At 45.3% G+C, this 25,222-nt stretch overlaps 1 protein-coding gene across 2 annotated transcripts in view; it reads left to right on the top strand.

Annotated features, from left to right (window-relative positions):
- Window positions 1-25,222, top strand: part of LOC119963370 (protocadherin Fat 4) — a 365,380-nt gene that overhangs the window by 163,696 nt on the left and 176,462 nt on the right. For both annotated transcript variants that reach the window (XM_038792402.1, XM_038792401.1), the window contains exons 3-4: window positions 9,566-9,697; window positions 19,790-20,051. In XM_038792402.1, coding sequence (XP_038648330.1) covers window positions 9,566-9,697; window positions 19,790-20,051 — 394 coding nt within the window. The remainder of the gene's footprint in view (window positions 1-9,565; window positions 9,698-19,789; window positions 20,052-25,222) is intronic.

Consider the following 25,222-nt stretch of genomic DNA (forward strand, 5'->3'; position numbering starts at 1 on the left):
ATTGTATTTTCAGATTCATCCATTCAGGACCTTATGTTTTGTGGTAACAATTTGGTGCATGAATGTGTCTCCCTGCTCATAAAAATAGCAAAGTCTGCAAAACAGAGCACAGTGGAAAATACAACCGCACAGGATAAAATCAGAAAACAATCCTTTGTTTTCATTTATGTGAATGCTAATTGGAAGAGAGAAAGTCTTAAATTGTTCACATGTGACATGATGTATTGTCAGAATGAATTTTTAACTCCATCCAAAAAGGCAGGATGTTAAATAACGCTCTCGGTTTCTTCGTGAAGGCTGCAATGTTTTCTTTTGAAAAGAACATTATTGAAAAGGTGGTGATAATTTATGGGCCTAAATATCGCACTTGCCTTGGGGCAAAATGACACCCTGCAGGTGGGTGTGGAATTGGCAACAATGTCATGCCAATCGCCTTCCCCCACCACCCAAAGGGTATTTTACTTACAGCGGGGAAGATGTCAGATGACCCACTCGCATGTGGGTCAATTGAATTCCTTAACTGGCCAATTTAGGTCCTCTGCCTGCAGCTGCTCGGATTTTTCCTGAAATCGGAGAGGACTAGGACAGGTCTCCAGGCATCCCAGCAAGGCCAGTTGGTCTGATGAATGCACCTCTCCTCCACATCCCCCTGTGCATTTGACCTGTCAAACCCTGCCCCCCACTTCGCTCAACCATTCGCCAAGGTCGACAGCCTGACCATGATGAGACCTCAGACTCGCCGCACAATCTAGGCCTCATTGCTGAACAATTTCTTTGAGTTAAGTTCGAGCCTACTTTTATATCGGGGCAGGAACCTTGCCCCCAGAAAAGAAGTCAATCAATGATTCCTCACCAACTGAGCTGTTTTAGAAGTGGTAGTCAGCTAACCTTTTTTAATTTGAGAAGCCAAGAATTTAAAACACTTTGGGCTGGATTCTCCATTCCTGCATCTAATTGCTGATGTAGTTCCACGATGGAAAAATCGGTGCCACAACCGCACCAATTCTGCTACTGGTGAGGGGCTAGCACCGGCTCCGCGTGCAACACCCATGGAACAGGCAAAAAACGGTGGGACAATTACCGGGTCCATGCTGAACACGTGCAGGGTTAACGAGCTGCAGCCGCAGGGGGAGCTTCCATCCCCCACATACGCACCGATCGCATCCGGAAATATGTCGCCGGTTGTGGGGTCGATGTGGACCGTGGACCCTTCCACCACAACCCTACAGCCCACCTCCCGACCGCCCCCCCCCCCCTTCCCCCGTCCCCCCCGTCCCCTGTCAGCAGCACGACTATTGACGACTAATGGCAGTGCTGGACATTGTCTGTACGCCCTCTCTCCCTCCACAGCCACCATGCCAGGCTCACAACTGTTGAGAGCACACGTGGACAGCGCCGTCGGGAACTCGGCCCATCTGAGGCAGAGCATCGCGGGTGGGCCAGATAATGACATGCAGAGGCGGTTGTAACTACGCGCAGCATGTGTCGCAATAACTCCGATTTGGGGGGGCCGGAGCATTGTGACCCAATGCCAAACTGGCGCCTGCTGTGATTTCGGCATCGGGAGCTATTCGCCGCTCAATCGCCGCTCCCGATTTTGGCGTCAGTCAACAGAGAATCCCACCCTCTGTCTATGGGGTAAGTGTGTTTGTGTGGGGCAGGGGACACAATGATGGTGGCAGGTATAGGGTGAGATCAATCTCCGTCAATTAATGGTGCACCTATAATTGGTTCTCGAGCATCATTACCATTGAGCAGAACAGGATAGAGGATCCAGCGACTGCAATGGTAGCAGCAGCCCTCAATTAACTGGGACTGACTTCAGGAAATCAACTGGCGTCAGTGAACACCAGCGAATTCACACTGGGGAGAGGCTATTCACTTGCATGGAGTGTGGAAAGAGACACCATGTGTCGCAGTAACGGGAAGATGGAGTGATGGGAACAGGGTGACCAGGTCAGGAGGTAGCAGTAGTTGAGGGGCAATAGCAGCAATGATCGATTGATGAGTAGGTAGATGGTGAGGTGGTGGCCAGCAGCACATAATATTTCTTGAATGCTCCCCATTCAGGTCAGGATATTTTCAAGACTTAGTTTGTTGGTTACACCTAATAGGTAGCCTCTTGTTGTGATGCCTCTGGCCTATTTTTTTTTCGGATCAGAAATGAATGACTGGAATGGCTTTTTAAGGACGTAATCCACTTCGCTTGAAAAGTGTGTTGGCTGTTTAAGTGCCTTCCCTCCAGACTGCCACCCCTCAGTTCCTTGACCAATACTAGTCCATTCAGCTAAAGCTGCTGAACTTCCTACATGGTATGTGTCTCCTTTTGCCATAGGTGAAATATGGTGGAAGTGGGATGAGGCCCTTAAATTACTATTTGGATCTCCCAAGTTCCTCATAACGTTTCAGGCAGGTTGGTAGCAGGCAGGTAGGCATCAGGTAGACCACCTGCTGGATTTTCCAAAAATCCCTGACTTCAGCCCCACCAATGGGGGAATGTAAACTCCAGTCCATAGGAAGAGGAGTACACCAATTAGTTTCTTTAACCTGTTCCACAATTAAATTAGATCATGACTGATCATTACCTCAACCCTGTGAATTCAGCTACCCATAAAAGTGTATACCTTTAATACCTGTAATTGGGATAGTAACAAGAGGAAAGTTCCCTTTTTGTTTTGCACCCAGTTATGCTGGACCAGATTTTTGCAGAGTGATGATGATTCCGGAGACCTTTTAAAAAGGTCAGACAAGACCCGGATGTAGCGGTTCTACCCCCATTTCCAACAAATACACTTTTCCCAAAATGTTATGACTGATTGACCACTTGAGGAAATTGGATGTCATGAATGAGTTTTTTCAGTGTCAAATGTGTCTCTTATACTGTTAGAAGTTTAAATTTTTGTTTTCATGTCCACGTGGCTCCTGAGGTCTGCATAGTGGATACTGGGCGAGTTGCTATGGAGGTATTTGTGAGGTGGCATTGAGGGAGAATAGGGTGGAGAGGGTGCGGAGGTGAGGCTAGAGGGCCTAGTAGCGTTTTATAAAACTGGTCCCAAGTGTCAGGTGACCAAGGCAGACCTTCTAAACAGTCAGCCTCTGCGCTTGCCTGCCTCTGGAAACCTCCAAACTGCCTCCGGAGGTGACGTTCCTAGCCCGATCACAGCCCAGCCACATCCTAAAGGAACAATTGGAAAATCTCTTGGCTGGGAGATAATCTTTTAATCGCCCCACTGTCTGTTCATCTGTCATAAAAAGACATTTGAGTTTGTTCATTCGAATCATAGTTGAAAACTTTCAGTTGTGTAACCTTTCATAATTTATAAATATTTACTAGGTTCACTTCATATTAAAAAATTGCAGCAATCAGCTTTCCTATGTTTTCCAAGTTCACTGTTTGTTTGGCTTTTGGGCTGAACTGATTTAAATTTGACTTGGCTGGGAAAGCTGAAGTTGTAAAACACATAGGATTTATAATACATTAAGTGGAATATTTAGAAATAGCATGACTAAAACAATCTGGTAAACTTCTGATCTCACTTTTATTAGCAGTTAGATGAATGCTCATTTTATGCTTGATTATAAAAGTGCATTTTCTTGCTGCTTGGTGGTCTTTGATGTTGGAACATTTTTTAACCTCATGGGAAAAGCCTTGTGTCAAAGTATTGTGAAGATGGAGGGAAGACAGCTGCTGTCTATTTGATAATGATGAAGTATGGAATTTGCCTCGGTGTGAAGACCAGAACAGTTCATTGAAGACGAGGATTTCCAAGTGTTTGCCAGATCTGAACTACACACTCACTGTGAAATGAGAAAACAGAAGAACTAGCTAAAGCCAGTCATCTTTGTTTAAATCTCAGCATTGCTCTTCCCATTTATCTTCCAAGATCTGTAAATAAAAAGGCGTCAGAAAAAAATGGCTGTTTAGGTTTTCAGATTGGGTTTGGCATTACACAAGGTCTATCAACTTTATATCTGACTTTAGTATAACTTTGTTGTAATAGTAAGGATATTAAACAAAAAAAACTCTAATAAAGATAACCCTGCAATTTGTGTAAATGAAGCAGTAAAATTACATTAACTACCAAAATGCAGGAATTTCTGGAGTAATATCCCACCATGTGTATCAAGTGACATTTCATGGCCACAATTTTCAGCACATGCTCAGCAGCTCTATACTGGAGGCTAAAATCCAAGCATTGCATCAATATTAGATCATTGGAATAGGTTCAAGTTAAAACTGGGCACAGTCCATTAAGCATTGCCGGTATAACATTTGGTTTCAGATTAACATTCACAATTTTCAGACTTCCTTAATGCTATACCGCAAAGCTGTCGTTGGTTATCATTTAAGTTCCATCCAGCAGCTACTGGCATTCCACTGCAGTGTAACTTCTGGGTGATTAGGTGCCATCGTATGTAGAATATTGTCTTTGACTGTTTTGCATAAAGAGCAAAGGCTGCTCTCTCGGACAGCTGTTGAGACACGAGTGGATGTGAAATTAGCCTGAGCAGGTTGAGTTCAGCTTCCAGTAGCTGTGAGATCACATCCCTCAACTATCCTCAAATCCAGTACTAATCTAACAAGCCTTTATAGATTATAAGAATATGGAAATTCAGAACAAGAACAGTCCACCCAGCTGTCATTTGAATCCATGCTTCAGAATCTGCAGAGCCCATTTGCTTCTTTCTTCTGCCTTATGGGGATAAAAATGATTGAGAAAGAAAAATGTGAACATATTGATATAGGGCTAGAGGAAACAGGTCTCCGTCTAAAGTTTGGAATCAAAGGTCATAGTCAGGATAGAATAAATGATTTGAACATTCCATCTGCTTTCTACCATACTTGACCCATATTCCCTGATTCTGTCAATGGTGTGAATGGAACAGTGGGCATAACAGCTCACGGTTCTCACATACCCACCCATAATTATTGCCACAGGCCCCATTATAGGTCTGAAAGCACAAGGTAAACTTCATAGCTCCAATTACAGAACTGAATGCTAAAAACAACACTCGCTCACCTCCAGCAAGCTTTGACAAAGAGTCACCCAGACTCGAAACGTTAGCTCCCTTCTCTCTCCACAGATGCTGTCAGACCTGCTGAGATTGTCCAGTGTTTTCTGTTTTTGTTTCAAATTCCAGCATCCGCAGTAAATTATATTTATCCAGCAATCTATTTGCTGACTTGAATCAATGTAGAGCATGTGTGTTTCAAAACTTTCCCGTGTTGGTTGGTATACTAGCAGAAGTTATATTCAGCAGCAACTCACGTATTGTAGAGTGTCTGATTAGACGGGGGGGGGGGGGAAGAGATCTTTAACTTCCCCATCTTGGGTCAAAACCGGACTGAAGGAGGTGGCAGTTAAAATGGACTGGGACACTTAACACTTCCTTCTCTGCCTTAATCTGGCGAACTGCCATTTCAAGTTATGGTTAGCGAGGGCACCCACCATAGATCCTCTTTAAATATATAGATCAGCTTAATAGCCTTGTTGAGGCCCCAGAAGAAAAAAACAGAGTAAAATCTGAGAAACAAGAATATTGTTCAGAACTTTTTTTTCCTCTACTCGGGTAGTTGATCGACTATTTTAACCCATTTACCTGAGCAGGAAAACAGTGGTAGTCTCCCTTCTAGGCCATACTTGTTGGAAGCAGACTGGGCCTGCAGGTATGTTATTACAGTTTTTTTGTTTTCTGTTGGAACCAGGAGAAGCATAACCATTCTTCTGAGTCCCATAAGAAAACCGTGGTCCCAACCCCAAACAGGGTTTCCTCCAACAAGACTAAGCTATTTACCTAGAACCACTCTTCTCCCCATTGTCCAGGGTATTCTTCCTTTTCAGATGACAATCCGGTTCCCTCTTGAATGCCCCGATTAAAACAGTCTCTCCACCGCACATGCAACCTGTTCAACCTTACTTTCTAAGGTAAACCTTTCATCCCAGAAATGAGTCAAGTGAACCTTCTCTGAACTGCTCGAATGCAGTTTTGTCCTTTTTCATGTGACAACAAAACTGTACATGGTATTCCAGATGTGCTCTCACAAAAGCCCTACACAGCTGCCACAAAATCTCCCTACCTTTTTACTCTATTCCCCTTGTAATAAATACCATCACATATATAGAATCATACAATCTCTACAGTGCAGAAGGAGGCCATTCAGTCTATCCAGTCTGCACAGACCCTCCAAAAGAGTACCCTACCTCAGCCCACTCCCCCACCCTATCCCTGTAACCCCACCTAATCATTGCACACTAAGGGGCAACCTAGCATGGCCACTCCACCTAACCTGCTCATCTTTGGACTGTGAGAGGAAACCAAACCAAGCAGAGACAGGGAGAATGTGAAAATTGCACACAGACAGTCATCCAAGGTCAGAATCGAATCAGGAATAAAAATCTTTATTAGTGTCACAAAAGGCTTACATTAACACTGCAATGAAGTTACTGTATCCGGCTCCTGATCGGGTACACTGGGAGAATTCAGATTGTCTAATTCACCTAACAAGCCCATCTTTCGGGACTTGTGGGAGGAAACCGGAGCACCCGGAGGAAACCCACATAGAAAAGGGGAGGCCCTTAGTGCCGAGATGCAGCAGTGCTAACCACTGTGCCACCCTGCCGCTTTGTACCTTTCTATTTTTGTCTCACCTTTAGTCGCCAACATGGTCCAAGATATGATCCATGAAGGAATCCACTGTGTTTATCCAGAAATCGTTTTTGAGAGTTTTGCCATGTTAAATAGACTTTAATTTAAAACAATTACAATCATCAGTGAAAGATTACTGAGAAAATTATTTGAACTAAAAACTGACAAGTCCTCAGGTTCTGATCAGCTACATCCGAGAGTCTAAATGAAGTAGCTGCTGAGGTAGTAGATGCATTCGATTTAATTTTCTAAAATTCCCTAGATTCTGGAATGATCCTATCAGATTGGAAAATAGAAAGTGCAACCCCTCTATTCAGGAAAGGAGGGAAACTGGAAGTAGGGAACTACAGGCCAGTTAGATTAACATCAGACATAAGGAAAATGCTGGATTTTATTATTAAGGAGGTTATGGCGGAGCACTTAAATAATCTCAATGCAATGAGGCCGAGTTAACATGGTTTTGTGAAAGAGAAAACATAGGGCAGCACGGCGGTGCAGTGGTTAGCACTGCTGCATCACGGCACTGAGGTCCCAGGTTCGATCCCAGCTCTGGGTCACTGTCCAAGTGAAGGACAGCATGGTAGCATTGTGGATAACACAATGGCTTCACAGCTCCAGGGTCCCAAGTTCGATTCCCCGCTGGGTCACTGTCTGTGCGGAGTCTGCACATCCTCCCCGTGTGTGCGTGGGTTTCCTCCGGGTGCTCCGGTTTCCTCCCACAGTCCAAAGATGTGCAGGTTAGGTGGATTGGCCATGATAAATTGCCCTTAGTGTCCAAAATTGCCCTTAGTGTTGGATGGGGTTACTGGGTTATGGGGATAGGGTGGAGGTGTTGATCTTGGGTAGGGTGCTCTTTCCAGGAGCCGGTGCAGACTCGATGGGCCGAATGGCCTCCTTCTGCACTGTAAATTCTATGAAAGTTTGCACATTCTCCCCGTGTTTGCGTGGGTTTCAACCCACAACCCAAAGATGTGCGGGGTAGGTAGATTGGCCACGCTAAATTGCTCCTTAATTGGAAAAAATGAATTGGGTACTGTAAATTTTTTTAAAAAGGAAAAAAAATAAAGGGAAAACATGGTTGATCAATTTATGAGAAATCTTTAAGGAAGTCACAGGCACCATGCATAAAGGGGAACCCGTGGATGTGGTGTATTTGGATTTCCAGAAGGCATTTGACAAGGTCCCACATCAAAGGTTACTGCAAAAAATAAAAGCTTGTACTGTAGGGGGTAACCCTACACTAGAGGATTGGTTAGATAACGGGCAACAGAGTAGGCATAACTGGGTCATTTTCGGGTTGGCAAGATGCAACGAGTGGAGTGCCATAGGGATTAGTTCCTGGGCCACAATATTTAGAATCTGTATAAATTACTTGGATGACAGGACCCAAAGGCATGGTTGCTAAATTTGCTGATAGAAATAGGTATGACAGTAAGCTGTGAAGAGGACATAAGGAGTCTGCAAAGGGGTATAGATAGGCTAAGTGAGTTAGCAAAACCTTGGCATTCAGAGTGGGAAAATGTGAACATGTCCACTTTGGCAGGAAGAATAAAAAAAAGTTATTTAAAGGATATCCAGGGACATGAATCACAAAACGTTAGTCTGCAGGCACAGCAAGTGATTAGGAAGGCAAATGGAATGTTGCTGTTTATTGCAAGGGGAATGGAATATAAAAGCAGGAGTATTTTGCTACAGTTGTATAGGATATTGGTGAGACTAGAGTATAGTGTACAGTTTTGAACTCCTTATTTAAGAAAGGACATCATTACATTAGAAACATTTCGAAGAAGATTTACTCAACTGATTCCTCGGATGGGGGGTTGTTGTGGGGGTGTTATCCTCTGATAGGTTGGGCCTGTAAGTATCCATTAGAGTTCAGAAGAAAGAAAGGTGATCTTAGCTTTAGATTTATTGTCACATCTATTGAGGTACAGTGAAAAGTATTGTTCTGCGTATAGTCCAGGCACATCATTCCATACGTGAAAAACATAGGACATATGATAAATACACAATGTAAATATATAGACACAGACATCGGGTGAAGCATACTGAGTGTAGTGCTACAACATTAAAGAAGATGCATAGAGATATCAGTTCAGTCCATAGGGCCATTCAGGAGTCTGGTAACAGCGGCGAAGAAGCTGTTTTTGAATCTGTTAGTGCGTATTCTCAGACCTTTGTATCTTCTGCCCATTGGAAGCGATGAGAAGAGAGAATAAAACGGATGGGGGGGGGGTCTTTGATAATGCTGCCCGCTTTCCCAAGGCAGCGGGAGGTATAGACGGAGTCAATGTTTGGAGGCGGGTTTGCATGATGGTCTGGGCTGTGTTCACAACTCTGTAGTTTCTTATGGTCTTAGGCTGAACAGTTGCCATCCTAAGCTGTGATGCAGCCAGACAGGATGCTTTCTATGGTCCATCTGTAAAAATTGATAAGAGTCGATGTGGACATGCCAAATTTCCTTAATTTCCTGAGGAAGTATAGGCGCTGTTGTATAGCGTCGACCTGGGTGGACCAGGACAGATTGTTGGTGATGTGCACAGCCAGGAATCTTAAGCTTATATGTTTCTTATTGAAACATAAACAAGAAGGTGGATGCTGAAAGGATGTTTCTCCTTGTGGAGAGCGACTAAGGGACACAGTTTTAAAAAGGGATCTTCTCATGAGATGAGGAGAAATCAGTTAACTGAGGTTTGAGGGTCTCTGAAAGAGAGTGGTGGAAGCAGGGTGATTGAATATTTTTAAGACTGAATTTGATAGATTCTTGATTGATAAGGGAGTCAAAGGATCTTATTGAATGGTGAAGCAGGCTCGAGAGGCTAAATGGCTACTCCTGCTTCCAATTTGTATATTCGTTTGTTCATTCATCGTCATCTCCTCCCGAGGCATGCTAATAGATTCTTCTTTTGATTTTCAGGTGGAAATAACACTACAAGATATTAATGACAATCCTCCTGTGTTTCCTGCTGACGCATTGGACGTCATCATTGAAGAAAATATTGGAGATGGTTTTCGAATAATACAACTGTCCGCTACAGATGCAGATGAGGTAGGTATTGCATCTCTTAATTTAGGCCGGAATTCTCCGGCCATTGGGATTCTCTTTTCCTGCTGGTACCACACCTACCCTTGCGGGTTTCCCGGAGGCGTTGTGTGGTTTAAATGTGAAATCCCATTGACAAGCGGCGGGAAGAGAGAATCCTGCTGCCAGCAACAGCACGCCGCCGAGAAACAGGCCGCAGGGGGACCAGAGGATCCAGCCTTTATATCCACAGTGTTTTAGCCCCATATTGATACATTCCAAACTTCTGTTTTTTCCATCAAGTCTCCCTTAAAAATTTGGTGAAGTCCTGAAGCCCAGACTGCAGGATAGCACCCAAGTTAAAAAGAGTAGGAAAGAAGACCAGGGGTGTGATTTAACGGAGCAAAGAACAGAGTACCATCGGTGCGTTTAATGGGGTGTTTCTCAGCGCTGCCAGGGTTCCCGGGTGACAGTGCTAGGCTGACAGTGCCATGATGCCCGGGTGCCAGTGGGAGTGCCAGGGCACCACCCTGCCCAGAGCCTGACCACCCGGGGCCCTCTGATGGCTTGGGAGACCCCACTAGGTGCCGTGACATGTGGACCAGTGCTAAATGACGCCATTACGAGGTCTCCCGGGCGCAGGCATTCATTCCCAGACCTTGGGAGAATTGGCGGCAACATATTTAAATCAGTTAAATATGTTTTTGTTTAATTTAGAGTACCCAATTCATTTTTTCCAATTAAGGGACAATTTAGCGTGGCCAATCCACCTACCCTGCACATCTTTTTGGGTTGTGGGGGTGAAACCCATACAGACATGGGAAGAATGTGCAAACTCCACACGGACAGTGACCCAGGGCCGGGATCGAACCTCGGCACCGTGAGGCAGCAGTGCTAACCACTGCGCTGCTGTGCTGCCTCTAAAATCACTTCAATACGTTAATCTGAATCTTCCCCAGCACGAGCAAGATCCACATCGTGACAGCTGTGCGAGTTCTCATTCGATCTCGCGAGGCACTCACTTCGCAAACCTTGTGAGATTTAACACCCTTGTCACGTCAGAGTCCAGTGCGACGAGGTCATTCGACGATGCCCACTGTTAAAACTGATAGAAAATTAAGAAAAACAACATAGACATTCTTGAATACCAGATAGTTTTTAAAATTAAAATGCAAAAAATGTCCTGTATATTTTTCTAACTTTGAGGTCTTAATGCATTATAGACTCATTGGCAATTCTAGACGAATCAGACGTTCTTAGACCCAAGTTTAGTGTCACCAAATCACCACTTCTAGGTCTATGTGGGCCACCTGGGAGGGGTGGGGGGGTGGGGCACCTGAGGGTGGTCTTCCAGACCATTAGAGACCCTTGGGCAGTCGGGCTCTGGGCAGGGTGGTACCTCACACACCCGCTGCTATCCGGGCACCTTGCGGCACTGCCAAGGTGCCCAGCTGGCAGTGCCAGAGTGCCACACTGGCAGTGCCAATGTACCTGGGTGCCAGGATGCCTGTGCCATGAATTGGGCCCAGGAGAGCCTTGCCCTTCAGTGGTGGGGTGTGGGGGGCTCCAGAAATGCCGAAGAGGGTAAGTTGGGGTGGTGGAGGGGTTTGGTGGCTGCGGTGGGATGACCGAGGGGGGTCGAGTGATCGGGGCGGCATTTAAAAATGACACCCCAATCTGTTGCTGCACTGACGGGCTGGTGGGGCTTTTCCCGATCTAGGCCAGGAACAATGACAGAGTCCCATTTGATAGTGGGGTCGTTCTTGGCACTGTAAGCTATATCCACCCAAAACGGGATTCTGTTTTTTGCGCATTAAATTGCGCACTGTGTATCCTTCAGGAATGTGGTGGAAACTTAAGGGAAATTGTTTTTTAGTAAGCAGTGAATGTAGAATGTTGTCAGTATCCATTCACTTCATATAAAAGTCCTAGAATGTTGAGGTTTGGAATTACATTGCAAGTTCCTGTAATTGCATATTTATTAAATATTGTGCAATATTCAGCTGATAGCCAGTAAACCTGGCTTCTGTCCCTTTCATTTCTAATATTTATGGGAGCATGAGTGCTATCACACTGTACATATATCAGTTTTAACATCACAGTTGTGAAGTTATTCTCACTGTTACAAAATTACAAACTTCACTTTATGAATGCCGAAGCAAGGAGGGCTATGACAGTAATACGTAATGGAGAAGCCGGTAGGTGCATAATAATATGCTGCTGACTTTACTTCTTTGAAAACTAGCTCACCAAATGAAGCCACTGTGTTTCGTATGTGATGGTAAAGTAAAGACGAAAGTGTCATAAATCCTAACGCAAAGAATGTAATCCATCAAGAATTACATTAAATTAACTTCTTTATTCTGTCTTCCCCACAAATTTCTCCTCCTCTCTCCTGAAAATGTTGACTTCTGCTGGCATGTACTTCCTTGAATCCCAGCTGCTCTGCCTACTTTGACCAAATGGTTAATCTACTTGTGCAAGCTTCATTGTCATTCAGCTTTTCAACATAACGTTTGAGTGTTTGGCTTTCTTTAGTTGCGTGAGGATGAGGTTTGAAGGATCCAGAAGGCGAGTCCCTTTACAGTTATCACCTGGATACAGCCTGTCCAACGAACCCCCTGTAAATCAGTCAGCCTCACATAGCCTTCCTCTCAAGGTTTATGATTTACCGCCTCACTCCCCCTCGCTGCCACAAGGCCTACGATCGGCCCCACAAGGTCCCCAGTGTTCCTCCACCGTGAAGCCTCCCATCAGACCCCCAGCTCCCCTCCAAACCTCCGCCAGACCTGCATTTTCCAAACTACCTTGCATCCCCTAGCCCAGATATCTAATCCCATATCCCCCAAAGGCTTCTGGCTCTCCAGGATCAGAGGCCCAACTGATCTATTCCTCCCTTTCACCATCCCTTGAGATCATGTCCCCTCCGCCTTCCACCTTCCTGCCCCATCCCTCCGAAATTGCCTCGGACACCACACGACCCAATTCTGGGTAAATTGATATGGTTCTTCTGCTCTCAACTGGTTCCCCTCTCTCTCCATGTAGTCTTTCTGTGAATTAAATATAAGTCAAGGAACTAATCACTCAGGCAAGCACTCGAGAAGACAAAGAAAAATAGACCAAGCCAATATTGCATCAGGCACAATTCAGCATAGTTTGGACACCACATATCACATTGCAAAATTGGTGTTTTTATATCAATTTTAGACTGATAAAATGGGTGGCCCTGATTTGAACATCTTCTCTAAAAGATAATAAAGTAGAAATTGGTATGTATTGCGCTTGTTATTCAGACTGACTCTGGGCAGTTGCCTACACCAAATGTTCCACTGAGATTTGCTCAGCTGGTCTCTATAATCTAGTTTCTGGGTTAAATGAGCCATCTTAGATTAATTTAGCTAATTTATACCATTGGTTGTTCTTTTGAATGCAAAATAAATGGTTCAGTTCTGTGTGCAAAAGACGTTCAATATTGCACGTTCACAAATAATCCTGATTGTCAATGCATGTGGCTTTGATAATACACTCTGATGTGCTTTATACAGAGGAAAAGATAGATTGGAAATAATCTGGAAAAATCCAGTGATCTACAGTTCTCCCTTGGCCCTTCCACCACCCAGATATTTAGATGGCCTCAGATTCTGGCCATGTGCTAATCCCATATAATGCTTTTAGTGGCACATACAAAAGACATATACAGTGGGATCTTCTGCCCTGAGACCGGAAATTCCCACCTGAGGTCAACAAACCTTTAAACGGACGGTCAAATTGTCCGTCCCAACCGTGACGATTCCCACGGTGGATGGGACCAGAAAATGTACCCTATAATCATGGTCATGCATACCAGTATATCTGTGTATAACTATTCATTTAAATTCTTCAAAACATGATTTTGAAATTAATTAAAATATTGATGAAAAGAATTTCATATGGTTCTGATGTTTCTCTTGTATTGACCTGGGAAATGCAGTTTCCAGGGGCGAAGAAGAAGAAAGAGGTGGAGGCCTGTGATGTTCAGTCTCCACCCTTTTATACCACCCTCGGATTTCCTGGACTTTCCCTCTTGTTAGGGGTGGGAATTAGGCCGGGGGACGGGCTGCCGTGAATGAGGATAGGATACAAATGACTACAGTATGTGCAGGGAAAGGGTAGGTGTACACATAAAAGGGGAAGGTGGCATTTGTAACTCCTGTCTCATTTTCCTGAACGTTTCCTAATAGGGGCACCTGAGAAAAAGCTGTATCTAGCTTTTGTCACTGCTGCTGCCCCCAAACCCTGCCCATCCAGGTTGACGAGTCTGAAAGCAGCAGGCAACAAGACAAAGGAGGCATAAAAAGGCAAGTGGCCTTCATTCTCAACAGGATTGTTTTGGGTCTTCAGGGCTGCTAAACACCTTCTGGCTGGTGTTTTTGGATTTCAGCTGGGAGGCCCTGCAAGCCGATGGTCATTATTACTGCAGCAGTCGCAGGTGCTGGCTTTCTGGCTCCAATACTGATCGCAGATCCCTCTCGAGGAAGTTAGGGGCCACACTGAGGGCATTCTGATAACTGAACCTGCAAATGAGATCAGGTCTGCAGTCATAACGTACCTCAGGTGCACAGCTGGGCCTAACTGCTCAGCAGACTGGGGAGAGAAACATGGCTGTAAGGTAGTCTTCCACGAGTACACCATGGAGTAAGTTTCAGGCCAAATCAATATTAACTATAATTGGCTATTATGTCATGTTTACGTCACTGAGCTTCATCCTATGTCATCAAGTTTAAATTTTAATAGATTCTGATTATTGATCCATGGAAGAGAAATTTCAAGTCATCTGTGGTATTAAATTTGTTCAAAAATCAATTGTATTTTTAGCTGATACTTTCAGTGCAGATATTTTTTTTGTCTGAACTCCCTTCAAATTATATTCCTTGCACCAAAATGCATTCCTTCTACCTTGATACAGACCCCTCCAGGACCCTCTTACACGATGCAAAGCTGCTTACAGAGCTGGTGTTCATTATGAAAAAGATGAAACAACCATATCTGAGTTGAGGCATTAAAGCCTGTGGTAAATACAAATGCTCAGAAACTCCTCGTTCAGATCTTTCACTGCCGACAGTATGACAAGAGAGGATTTCAATAAGCAGAGGCACCTGTATATACAAGCCCTCAAGCATAATGCTGTTGGGTGAAAATATTGTTAAAGTATACAAGAGCAATTGCAGCTGACGTTAAAATGTGCAACTGCACATGTTACTGGTTAGAAATAGAACTTTACAGCAGTGAAGGTCACTTTTTAAGTATGATGTAGGTAAATTTACTGCATGTTGCCGTACATTATCGATTGTTTTCTTTTAAAGACAATCCGAATACTGTGGTTCAACTTGCGCGATCCTGTGAAAATTCAGGTTTTGTTTTGCTTTCATCAGTATCAGACCACCTCCACTGCACTACTCCAACGAGGTTTGGCATTTTCCTGTTTTTCAGCCGAGCAGGGTTTTTGTCAATCCGGCTTCTGTGGTTATTTTTTATTTTGGATGTAAACAGGACAGTAAATATCCAACTTTCTAGATCTTTGTTCTTTGTCAGCTTTCAGTGGATTTCTTTTGGTCTGTATTGTGAGATTCAGAGCACTGAATCATCAATGGACGATTCAAGCTGCTCTTTTGGTTGTATGTCAAAATGAAGTTCACTTTCATCAGCCAGCGGTAAGGCTGCCAATCCCAAAAGTCAGTGGCACTGCATCTAAATCTGCAGCTGTTAAACAAAGAGCTGGCAAACTAATCGAACCTAAGAAATCCTGCAAACAAAGCAAGAGATCACACTGAAATAAGTATACCCTACACCAACTGAATATTGATGCCACAGAATACGTGATTGTTTCAGAACAAGTATTTTTTTAAAATATGATTTTGCTTAAAAACAGGTTCCTCACTTTCCTCAACTTTGCCCCCTGCCCAGTTTTGGACTTCAAAGAGGTCACACCCTACTTTCCAACATCTCTATTAAACACTTAAGAATGTCCAACACGCTTTGCATGTCCCACTTCAAAGGGTCGACTGAAGGTAAAAAGGAAATTATTCCGTGCAGATTGCGCTTCCAACCTTTATTCTTCTTTCACAAAAAATGAAAGAGAATTTTGCATAGAAAGAGTACCTTTCATGACCTCAAGCCCTCCCAAAACTAAATCACAATTGTAATGCAGGAAACTGGGCAGCTAATTTATACACGGAAAATCTGACAAAAAGCATTGAGATCTGACCATTTAATCTGAGTTGGGTGGGGGACTCTAGAGAGACCCCCTCGTTCTTCTTCAAAATAGTACTAAGGAATATTTTTACACCTACCTGAGAGAGCATGTGGGGCCTCAGTTTAACATCTCGCCCAACAGATGGCACCTCTGACAGTACAACATTTCCTCAGTACTGGAGCATCAATCTAGATTTTGCCCAGCTAGAATAGGCCTTGAACCCAGAAATATCTCAGGTGAGGGTGCTATTGAACCATGGACAATACGTTACCATGCTTCCTACCTGGCATTCAATATCCTTCTGTACTGCATTGCCACTCCCTACACCAGCCTCCTCACTGGTATGCCACTTAGCCTCTACACTAAGCATCTTGGTAGCTTCAACCTATACCTCTCAACCAACTTCTCTATTTCTTCTCACTCAGTTTCAGTCTTTATAGTATCCACACCTATGGTCACCTATGTTATGGGCCAGGGTTTAGAGAACCCCAAAGTGTATCATGAAGTTCACCTGACCCACAACTTTTAATAGATTGCGGTTATGGGGAGCACAAGGGCCTAATTTACAGGTGTGATGGAACAGAAATCTAAAGTACTTTTAAACAAAACCATGTTTATTTATGAATTCAGTTAGCACTTTATAAACACACAGTAAACATCTTAACAACTATGAACACCAATAATCCCCACAGATACAATATTCTATAATCATAACTTTCCTAACAACATCCATATATTAAACCCTTTTCAAAGAAAGACAGCAGGTTTACATTCTCTCCAGAAACAGTTATTACTTTGAAATCCTCAAATGAGCTGAAAACAGTCTCTAGCTTGTAGAGAGAGATCATTATACAGCTGCTTGCTTTGCCTGCAGCTACACAGCTCTGAAAATGAAACTAAAACACATTCTAGCTGCCTGCTCAAAAATGAAAGACAGCCAGCCCAAATCCACCCACATTCTGACATCACTGCAACTATTTAATAAACACACATTTCTTAAAGGTACATTCACTACAGCTATTTGATAAACACCCAGTTCTTAAAGGTACTCTCTCATGACACCTATCAACTTTGCCAACTCCCATTGACCCGCTGCGCTCAGGATCGGAATCTTATTGTGTCAGGCATCCTGTGAGGTAAAGTGGCTGGCCACAAACAATCATACAACAGCCAGACAATTGCATATGCAGAGGTGAGGGCCACAGCCAAGCATGCAGCAGGGACAAGCAGGAAGTCACCAGCCCCATCACCACAGAGGGTTGAAGATCCAAGCGCCATATTTGAATGTCATCTGGGCAGACATCCATTCCTTGTCATCCCGGAGCATCAGTCTGGTTGTTTGTGAGGAGTTTGTAATCTTGAATCTTCTTCAGAATCCTTATTCTGGCTAGAATCTGCATGCAATGAGGGTGTCACCAGCTCCCCAGGCGCATCGCTCCATCACCCTTGCTCTGCCTTCGACCCACTCACCATCATCCTTGACTAATTATCATTTATCCTAGTACTTCCCCGTCACCATTGGTCAGCCACTGCCCCACCCCACCACCACTACCCTTGATCTGCCATCCATCACCCTTGACCCCCCTATATCGTCCTCGACCTTCCCTCTGTTACCCTTGACTCTCATGGCCTCACCATTGACCGTCCCTCTATAATCCTTGATATCCCCACAATCAAAGTTGGCTTAGCCTCTGTAGATATTGACCTTCCCTGTTTGTCCACCATCCTCCTCCTGTCCCCCTTTAGTCTTGTACGGCTGCCACCTCCCTCCCTCCTTCGTTTATCCATGCCTTGTTCTCCTTTCACAGCCGCCACCCGATCTCAATGCATTGATGCCTCCTCTCCTCTGGTTTATCTAAGCTCCCCATACAAGAAAAGTGGATCCTCGATCCAAATCCACCAGGAAGACTATTTTGCTTATTTTCATCAGTTGTGAATCTGAAGGCAAGTTTTTCTCTTTAGCTGCTGTTTGCTAATTGAGTGAAAGGTAAAACGTCACCTTCCCAATGGTGGGATGAAAGTTGGTTATTAAGTCACAGCTTCCTCGAATTTATCGAGAAGGGTATAGTTCACCTTTTCATCCCCTGCCATAAATTCTTCAACCTTGTCACTGATTCCATATCCTCCCTGACTACATGCTCAGACTGAAACAGTCGCTCTCAACTTCTATTGCTTTGTTTGAGCTAGAAGTGAACTTCATTTCATAACAATTCAGCACCACGGTCACATATTTCCTCTCCTACACTGCTTCAGCCTTACCATCAGCCAAACTCTTTTCCATGATTTGATTACTCAATTGCCTTGCTGATGTGTTTCAATTTTTTGACCATTTTATCTTGTCAAACAAAAGTCAGTTCAACAAATATCTTGATTTATTTCACCATTACTGAATCCCTCTTGAAAGATAGGTGAAGCGTACATGTAGGTGCACACAAGTTTCTGATATCCCAGTTTTTATACCAAGGCATTCTCTTTAGTCCCCACTTCATTTTATTGTGTGACTAAATGTGTAGGCAGACATAATCACAAGGTACTAATTTAGTGAATGCTTTCAGTGGTTGATATACTTGGCAACTATTAATCGGCAATAATCTAATCCAGTGGTTCAAACCACAACAATGCCATTGACTCTTTTTCAACTCACATTGGGGGCTGAAAATTGTTCTATCACTGAAGCCGGCCCGAAGCTGCACATGGATCTTATTGGTTTTGATCAAATTTTGTGCCGGGGCAGCACAGTGGCGCAGTGGGTTAGCCCTGTTGCCTCACGGCGCCAAGGTCCCAGGTTTGATCCCGGCTCTGGGTCACTGTCCGTGTGGAGTTTGCACATTCTCCCCGTGTCTGCGTGGGTTTCGCCTCCACAACCCAAAGATGTGCATGCTAGATGGATTGGCCACTCTAAATTGCCCCTTAATTGGAAAAAATGAATTGGGTACTCTAAATTTACTTTTAAACATGTTGTGCCAGGCGCAACATGTGTCAGCTCAGACAGTGAAGTCTGAATCTTCCTCCTCTGGCTAGTGAATGATTGGGATTAGACTTCACCTGTCATTGCCATGGCTATTTGGCTGGGTTTGGGAATTATTATCTATTTAGGGTGAGCTTGCAGCAGTATGCCACAACCAAGAAGGGAGCACCCATTATTTAGGATGAAGTTGTGACTGTGCTGCAGTGGTGGCAGAACCAGATGAGGAGGGAACAGGTTTATAGGGCAAAAAAGAGATGGAAGAGTTAACAGGAGGAATATTTTGGGTATTTGAACTGGGCAGAAGCCTAAACAAATAAAATATTTTGGCCAGAAGAGAGTGAACGGTGCCCACTACTGCTATCTCTTCCTTCAAAAGTGGAATCAGTAGACCCTTAAATCTGCAGCAAGAACCACTGCTAGACTTTAACTACTGACTGTGGAATCAGCAGTATTAACAGAAAATGACAAGAAAACAGTGCATTGCTGTGCCTTGTCTTCCTGCTTGTGCCTGTTCCTGCTGTCATCTGCATGTGATGGACAGCCAACAACCTGCCCCGTGTGGCTGGATGGGAGAAAGATCTAGGTTATGGTTAAAATTTGGTGATAGGCTTCCTCCCAGATTTTTCTTGATGTTGCCACTCTATACTACCTGTAATATATAGGTTAGGAGTACCAATACTTTACCATCTTGTGCATTCCATATCCTGGCTGCAAAAATACATTCAAAAGGAGGAACTAACAAGTAAGGCACCATTACTGCAATCTCAGGCATACATTGCAGTTACTATCTGAAACAGTCTAAATAAAGAAGGGAAATGTGATATCTAACCAAAAAATGTTTCAGCTGAGTTTCATTTGGCATGATGCATGAAGATCAGAGAGGTTTATTATTGCTGAATTTCTGTTTTCCTTAACTTAGGGTCCAAATGCCCTTGTGACATACACAATTATTAGCGGGGCCGACAACAGTTTCCGTATTGATCCAGAATCCGGAGATCTTCTAGCCACTAAGCGTTTGGACCGAGAGCGCCGTTCCAAATATTCCTTACTGGTACGAGCCGATGATGGGCTGCAATCCTCAGATATGAGAATCAACATTACCGTCAGTGACATTAATGATCACACACCCAAGTTCTCCAGAGATGTCTATTCATTTGATATACCCGAGGATGCTGCACCAGGTAAAACCAGAAACTAAATCAAACCTCAAATTATTAATAAGGAATAAAAATAATGGAATATGCCAAACTAACATCCACCTTGTCTGGACACCTAATTTGGGAGTAGTTCCTATGATTCTGTTCACTCTTTAATCTTCTTCAGTTCTCTGCCTGAAGGCAGGATCTTGACAATTATTCACCGACCACAGCAATGTCGTGATTCTTTTTCTATGGGTAAGGTAGGAATCTACCTCAACCAGAATGAAGAAGGGTCGAACCCAATGAACTGAACTACAGTTGGGAATAATCTGATTCAGGTGCTAGGAAACTGCACCTCCCCTCTCTTTTGAGGAAATCCTTGTTTTTTTCCTGCTGTAAGGTCATGTTAACCAATTATTACATAATTTGAATAATCTATTGATTATCTGAGTGACCATCACAAAATGCCATGTTCCTGGCTACATGTGTCTTTTCGACCTTAGACAGCATTGTACTGGCATCATGCTGAACATGACTCCAGTTAACTCAGGTCAAGTTCCATTGTTAATATGTAATTGTTAGTTACTTGTCTGCAAAACAAGAGGCCAAGTGCTAAGGGATTCCATATGTTATAAACTATCTCAAGCTGATTTGGGTTGTATCTTCTCTGTCTCTGGCCTGGATTGCACTGTCAGCTGCCCTTGAGCAGAAATGCATGGTAAACAAGCTCTGAGGCTTAACTAGAATATCCTGTATAAATATATCTTGATAAATAAATACGTAAGAGTGTTTTGAAATAATGCCTTCCATAAATAATGAGCAAAATGTTTCAATTTTACATTCTTCGAAGAGGGGTCATGGGCCTGTATAGTCCTCAGAGGTGTCCTCATGGGAGATTTTGGGAGAGAGATCTCAGGAAAGGTCAACCGATCACAGGGTAGGAAATTTTACAGAAGGTTTACATATTAGAATTCCTTTGGATCCCAAAAGCTGTTCTCACTCCCTCACATAACCTTGCCAGAGGTGATCGTAAATGAATACCCCAGTTTTTATGAAGAGGGAACAAAGGCATATGCAATCGGCTAGGAAACACAGAAATGTTGGGAATGTCGATGTCTTGCCGAATTTAACAGCAGGAAATTGTTAGAATTTTTTAAAACTCCTTTTGCCATCTGACATTGCAGGCTGGTCAGCTGCCAGGCCAGAAAATCTGAGGTACAAGGCTGCAGCCATAGAATTGGTGAAGGGACTCGAAGTGCGTCCGAGAGATCATGGAGAGAGAGTGCTTATGGGAAGGGATGAGAGGTTGCTGAGATGGTCGATAGTGGGGGAAAGAGATGACGCCGGATGAATTGTGAGGAGGAAGAGATCTTAGAAATTGCATGTGAGAAATTTAGGGAGGGGCTGACCAATCACAGAGGGAAATATTTTTGCAGTAGGTTTGCATTATAGAATTCCATTGGATCCCCCAAAAGCTGAGGCACTGAGTCTCATTTAAGTATTATAATAATTTGCCCGCCTCTTCAGAGTGTTTATTTTTTTGATCCAAAACATGTTGTGGTTAAGCCATAAGTGGATGCGTTTGCAGCTACCCAAACCCTATCCCGTCCTGCCTGTCATGGGGTAGGGGATTGTTGCAGGGGGGGGGGGGGGGGGGGGGGGGAAGTGAAGTTAAGTTTGCTCTAATGCTTCTGTTGCACTCCCAGGAAAGTAACAATTGATACAGCAGAGCAACTCAAACAAAATTTGCAGCTGTGCTCTCTGTTTATTTACCTTCCCTTCCTTGGGAGAAACAGTGCTACTTAATACTACTTTCACTTTTTTTTAGAGAGATTTGGAAAGGTAGTAACAGTGCATGACCAAAGTGGAAAAGTCAGCCTGGCCAAAACAAATGAATGTTTAGTTATTGAAAGAGAATATGAATATTTTAGGACTTTTAAATCACGTGGTCATTTACAGTCTGTTTACGGTGAAAGACAATGATAACCAAACTGAATATTTACATGTTTATATCATTGTCCTCAAGAGCAACAGCTTGACATAGTACCAGAACCATACCGTACAGCCATATGTCCCTGAATCCTGTTTCACATCCTGGCTATGTTCTGTCCTTCCAGGAGCACAGACACACAGGAGTTTGCAGTACAGTGGTACATAATCCTTAACATTTATTTAGGATCCCATGAAGTCTCATGGCATCAGGTCAATACAAGCAAGCAAACCTCCTACTGATTACCACCTACTGCCCTCTTCAGCTATGAATCTTCCATGTTGAACACCAATTGGAAGAAGCATTTGGGGCAGCAACTGCACAGAATATACTCTGGGTAGGGGAATTCTTTATCACCACTACTGACCAAGTTGGCTAAATCCTGAAGGACCTGGCTACGAGACTGGGCCTGCAGTAGTAGTGAGAGAACTAATGTGATGGAAAAATCCTACTTGATCTCATCCTCACCAAGCTACCTGTAGAGGATACATCTCCCCAAGACGGTACTGGTAGAAGTGACCACCACACAGCCTTTATGGAGACGATGGATGCAATTTAACTAAATGCAATCAAAGTCCCATAGCGAGCTTGTTTAGCCACATATTTCCCAGCATCTCAACACTGAGAAACACAAGGCTATCAAATGTCACTCGGATTAGATATGAGGGACGCAATTCTCTGACTCCCACGCCGGATGGGAGAATCGCGGGAGTGCCGGGCGAGTCCCGCCACGCCGCCCTGGCACCCGCATGCGATTCTCCCACCCCCCAAAACGGGGTGCCGTGTTTCACGACAGTCCGCTCGGAGAATCAGCACTCGACGTTTCTAACGGTCGAGCGGCAATTCTCCAGCCCGGATGGGCCGAGCGGCCTGCCCAATGCGACGGGTTCACGCCGGCGCCAACCACACCTGGTCGCTGCCGGCGTGAACAGCGCACAAACGCTGCGTGTGCGACCTGTTTTGGGGGGGGGGGGGGGGGGGGATCGAGCACCAGGGCGGCGCTCAGTAGGGGTTTGGCCTGCGATCGGTGCCCACCGATCGGCGGGCCGGCGTCTCTAAAGGACACACTCTTTTCCTCCACCGCCCCGAAAGATGAATCCTCCATGTCTTGCGCAGGTTGCCCGCGGGGAGGACGGCAACCGGCATGCGCGGGTTGGTACTGGCCAACCTGCGCATGCGCGGGTGACGTCATTTACGCGCCGCTGGCTGCGTAATTTACGTGGCGCCGTTTTGATGCGGCGCCGCTCCTAGCCCGCTGGGGGTGGGAGAATAGGGGGCGAGGAGCGGCTTCCGACGCCGGAGTGAAACACTCCGGTTTTCACTCTGGCGTCAGCACTTAGTCTCCCGATGGGAGAATTTCGTCCGAGGCCACAGCGAAGAATAGCCTAGTTTTCTGCACTTGGGAACCGCCACGAGTGCCATTCCGCCTGGTCCCCATTTGTGGGGACAAGTACCAAATGGCACTCGCCTTAGGTCTCTGAGGCAAAGGGATTGAATCCCAAAGCCTCGGGAATCTGCACATTAGAGTAAGGCTTACTGCTTCGCTATAATATGCAGATTTTCTAAAAAGTAATCCTGCCTACTGTGGGCAGGTTTCACAGTGAGATTGCGACGAATCTCATGAGGTGTTGCGAGCTGGGTCGATCCCAGGAGCGGGGTCTCCCAGCTTTCAACGGCCACGCTGCGCTGCCCGCGGTAAGCTGCTTTTCCAGCGCAGCGTGGCCGTAGGATCACCCATTAACTCCTGGGGCGAAATTCTCCGACCCCCAGCAGGGTCGAAGAATCGCCTGGGGGCGCCTAAAATCCAGCCCCCGCCGTGGCAGAGATTCTCCGCCACCCAGGAAGTGGCGGGGGCAGGAATCTCGCCCTGCCGATCGGAGAGGCCCCTGCGGCGATTCTCCGGCCCGGATGGGCCGAGGTCCCGCCGCTGGGAGGCCTCTCCCGCCGCCGAGGTTTAAACCACCTCTGGAACGGCGGGCTCAGCGGCGCGAGCAGGCCCCCGGGGTCCTGAGGGGGGGGCGGGGGGGGCAAACGGACCCCGGGGGGTGCCCCCACGGTGGCCTGGCCCGCGATCGGGGCCCCCTGCTCACACTCCGGGCCAGTGCCCTGGGTGCACTATTTCTCCTCCGCGGCCGCCACGGCCTTCCCCATGGCGGAAGCGGAAGAGAACCCCACATCGCGCATGCGCCGGCAGTGACGTCAGCGGCCAGCTGCCGCTGACGTCACTGCCGGCGCATGCACCGACCGGCGAAAGCCTTTCGGCCAGCCCTGCTACTGACGGCGCCGGGTGTTTGCGCCGGTCTTCTGGTGCCAACCGCTCCGGCGCGGGGCTGGCCCCCAAAGGTGGGGAGAATTCCCCACCTTTGGGGAGGTGCGACCCCTGAGTGGTTGGCGCCACTCCCCTACTCCGGCACCCTCCGTCACGCCGGGTAGGGGAGAATGCCGCCCCTGTTCTCTCTCAGCAGAAGCTGCCAGATTTGCTGAGTTTTCCCAGGATTTTCAATTTTTATTTCTGATTTCCAGCAGCGAGGCATTTTGCTTTTATTTGAGTGTCCAATACAAAGAATCCCCTTAATATTCAATCACATTACAGAATCCCCTACAATCAACATCCTTGTAGTGGGGGTGGGTACATGGTCAGCATTGACCAGAAATTCACTGAATCAGTCAAATAATTACTTAAGCTAGAGTGGGTTCAGACAAATAGTTACTGTAGGTAGAGCGGATCAAAAGTTGGATATTCTGTCGATTGTACCTCACCTGACTTCCCAAAGACTTTTCATTATCTATAAAGATGAATCAGGAGTGCAATGAATACTCTAAACCTGCCTGGATGAGTGCAGCTCCAACAAAACCCATGAGGCCAACACCACTGGGGGCAAAGCAATTGCTTTATTGATACATCCTTCATTGCCTTAAAAATGTACAACCTCCACCTCTGGTGCACGCTAGCTGCAGCGTGTATCACTTACAAGTTCCATTGCAGCTACTTACAAAGGCTTCATTGACAGCACTTCCCAAACTTGCAATTCTACCACATGGAATGCCAAGGGCAAAAGGCACATGGCAATACCATCACTTCAAAGTCACACACTGGACGGGATTCTCCAACCCCACACTGGGTTGGAGAATCGCGGGGTGGGGGGGGGGGGGGGGGGGGGCGTGAATCACGCGACGCCGCTCCCACGCCAGTCCGCTGATTCTCCAGCAACCGGAGAATTAG

This window comes from Scyliorhinus canicula, chromosome 3 (genome assembly GCF_902713615.1).
Source record: "Scyliorhinus canicula chromosome 3, sScyCan1.1, whole genome shotgun sequence".
NCBI classification, from domain to species: domain Eukaryota; kingdom Metazoa; phylum Chordata; class Chondrichthyes; order Carcharhiniformes; family Scyliorhinidae; genus Scyliorhinus; species Scyliorhinus canicula.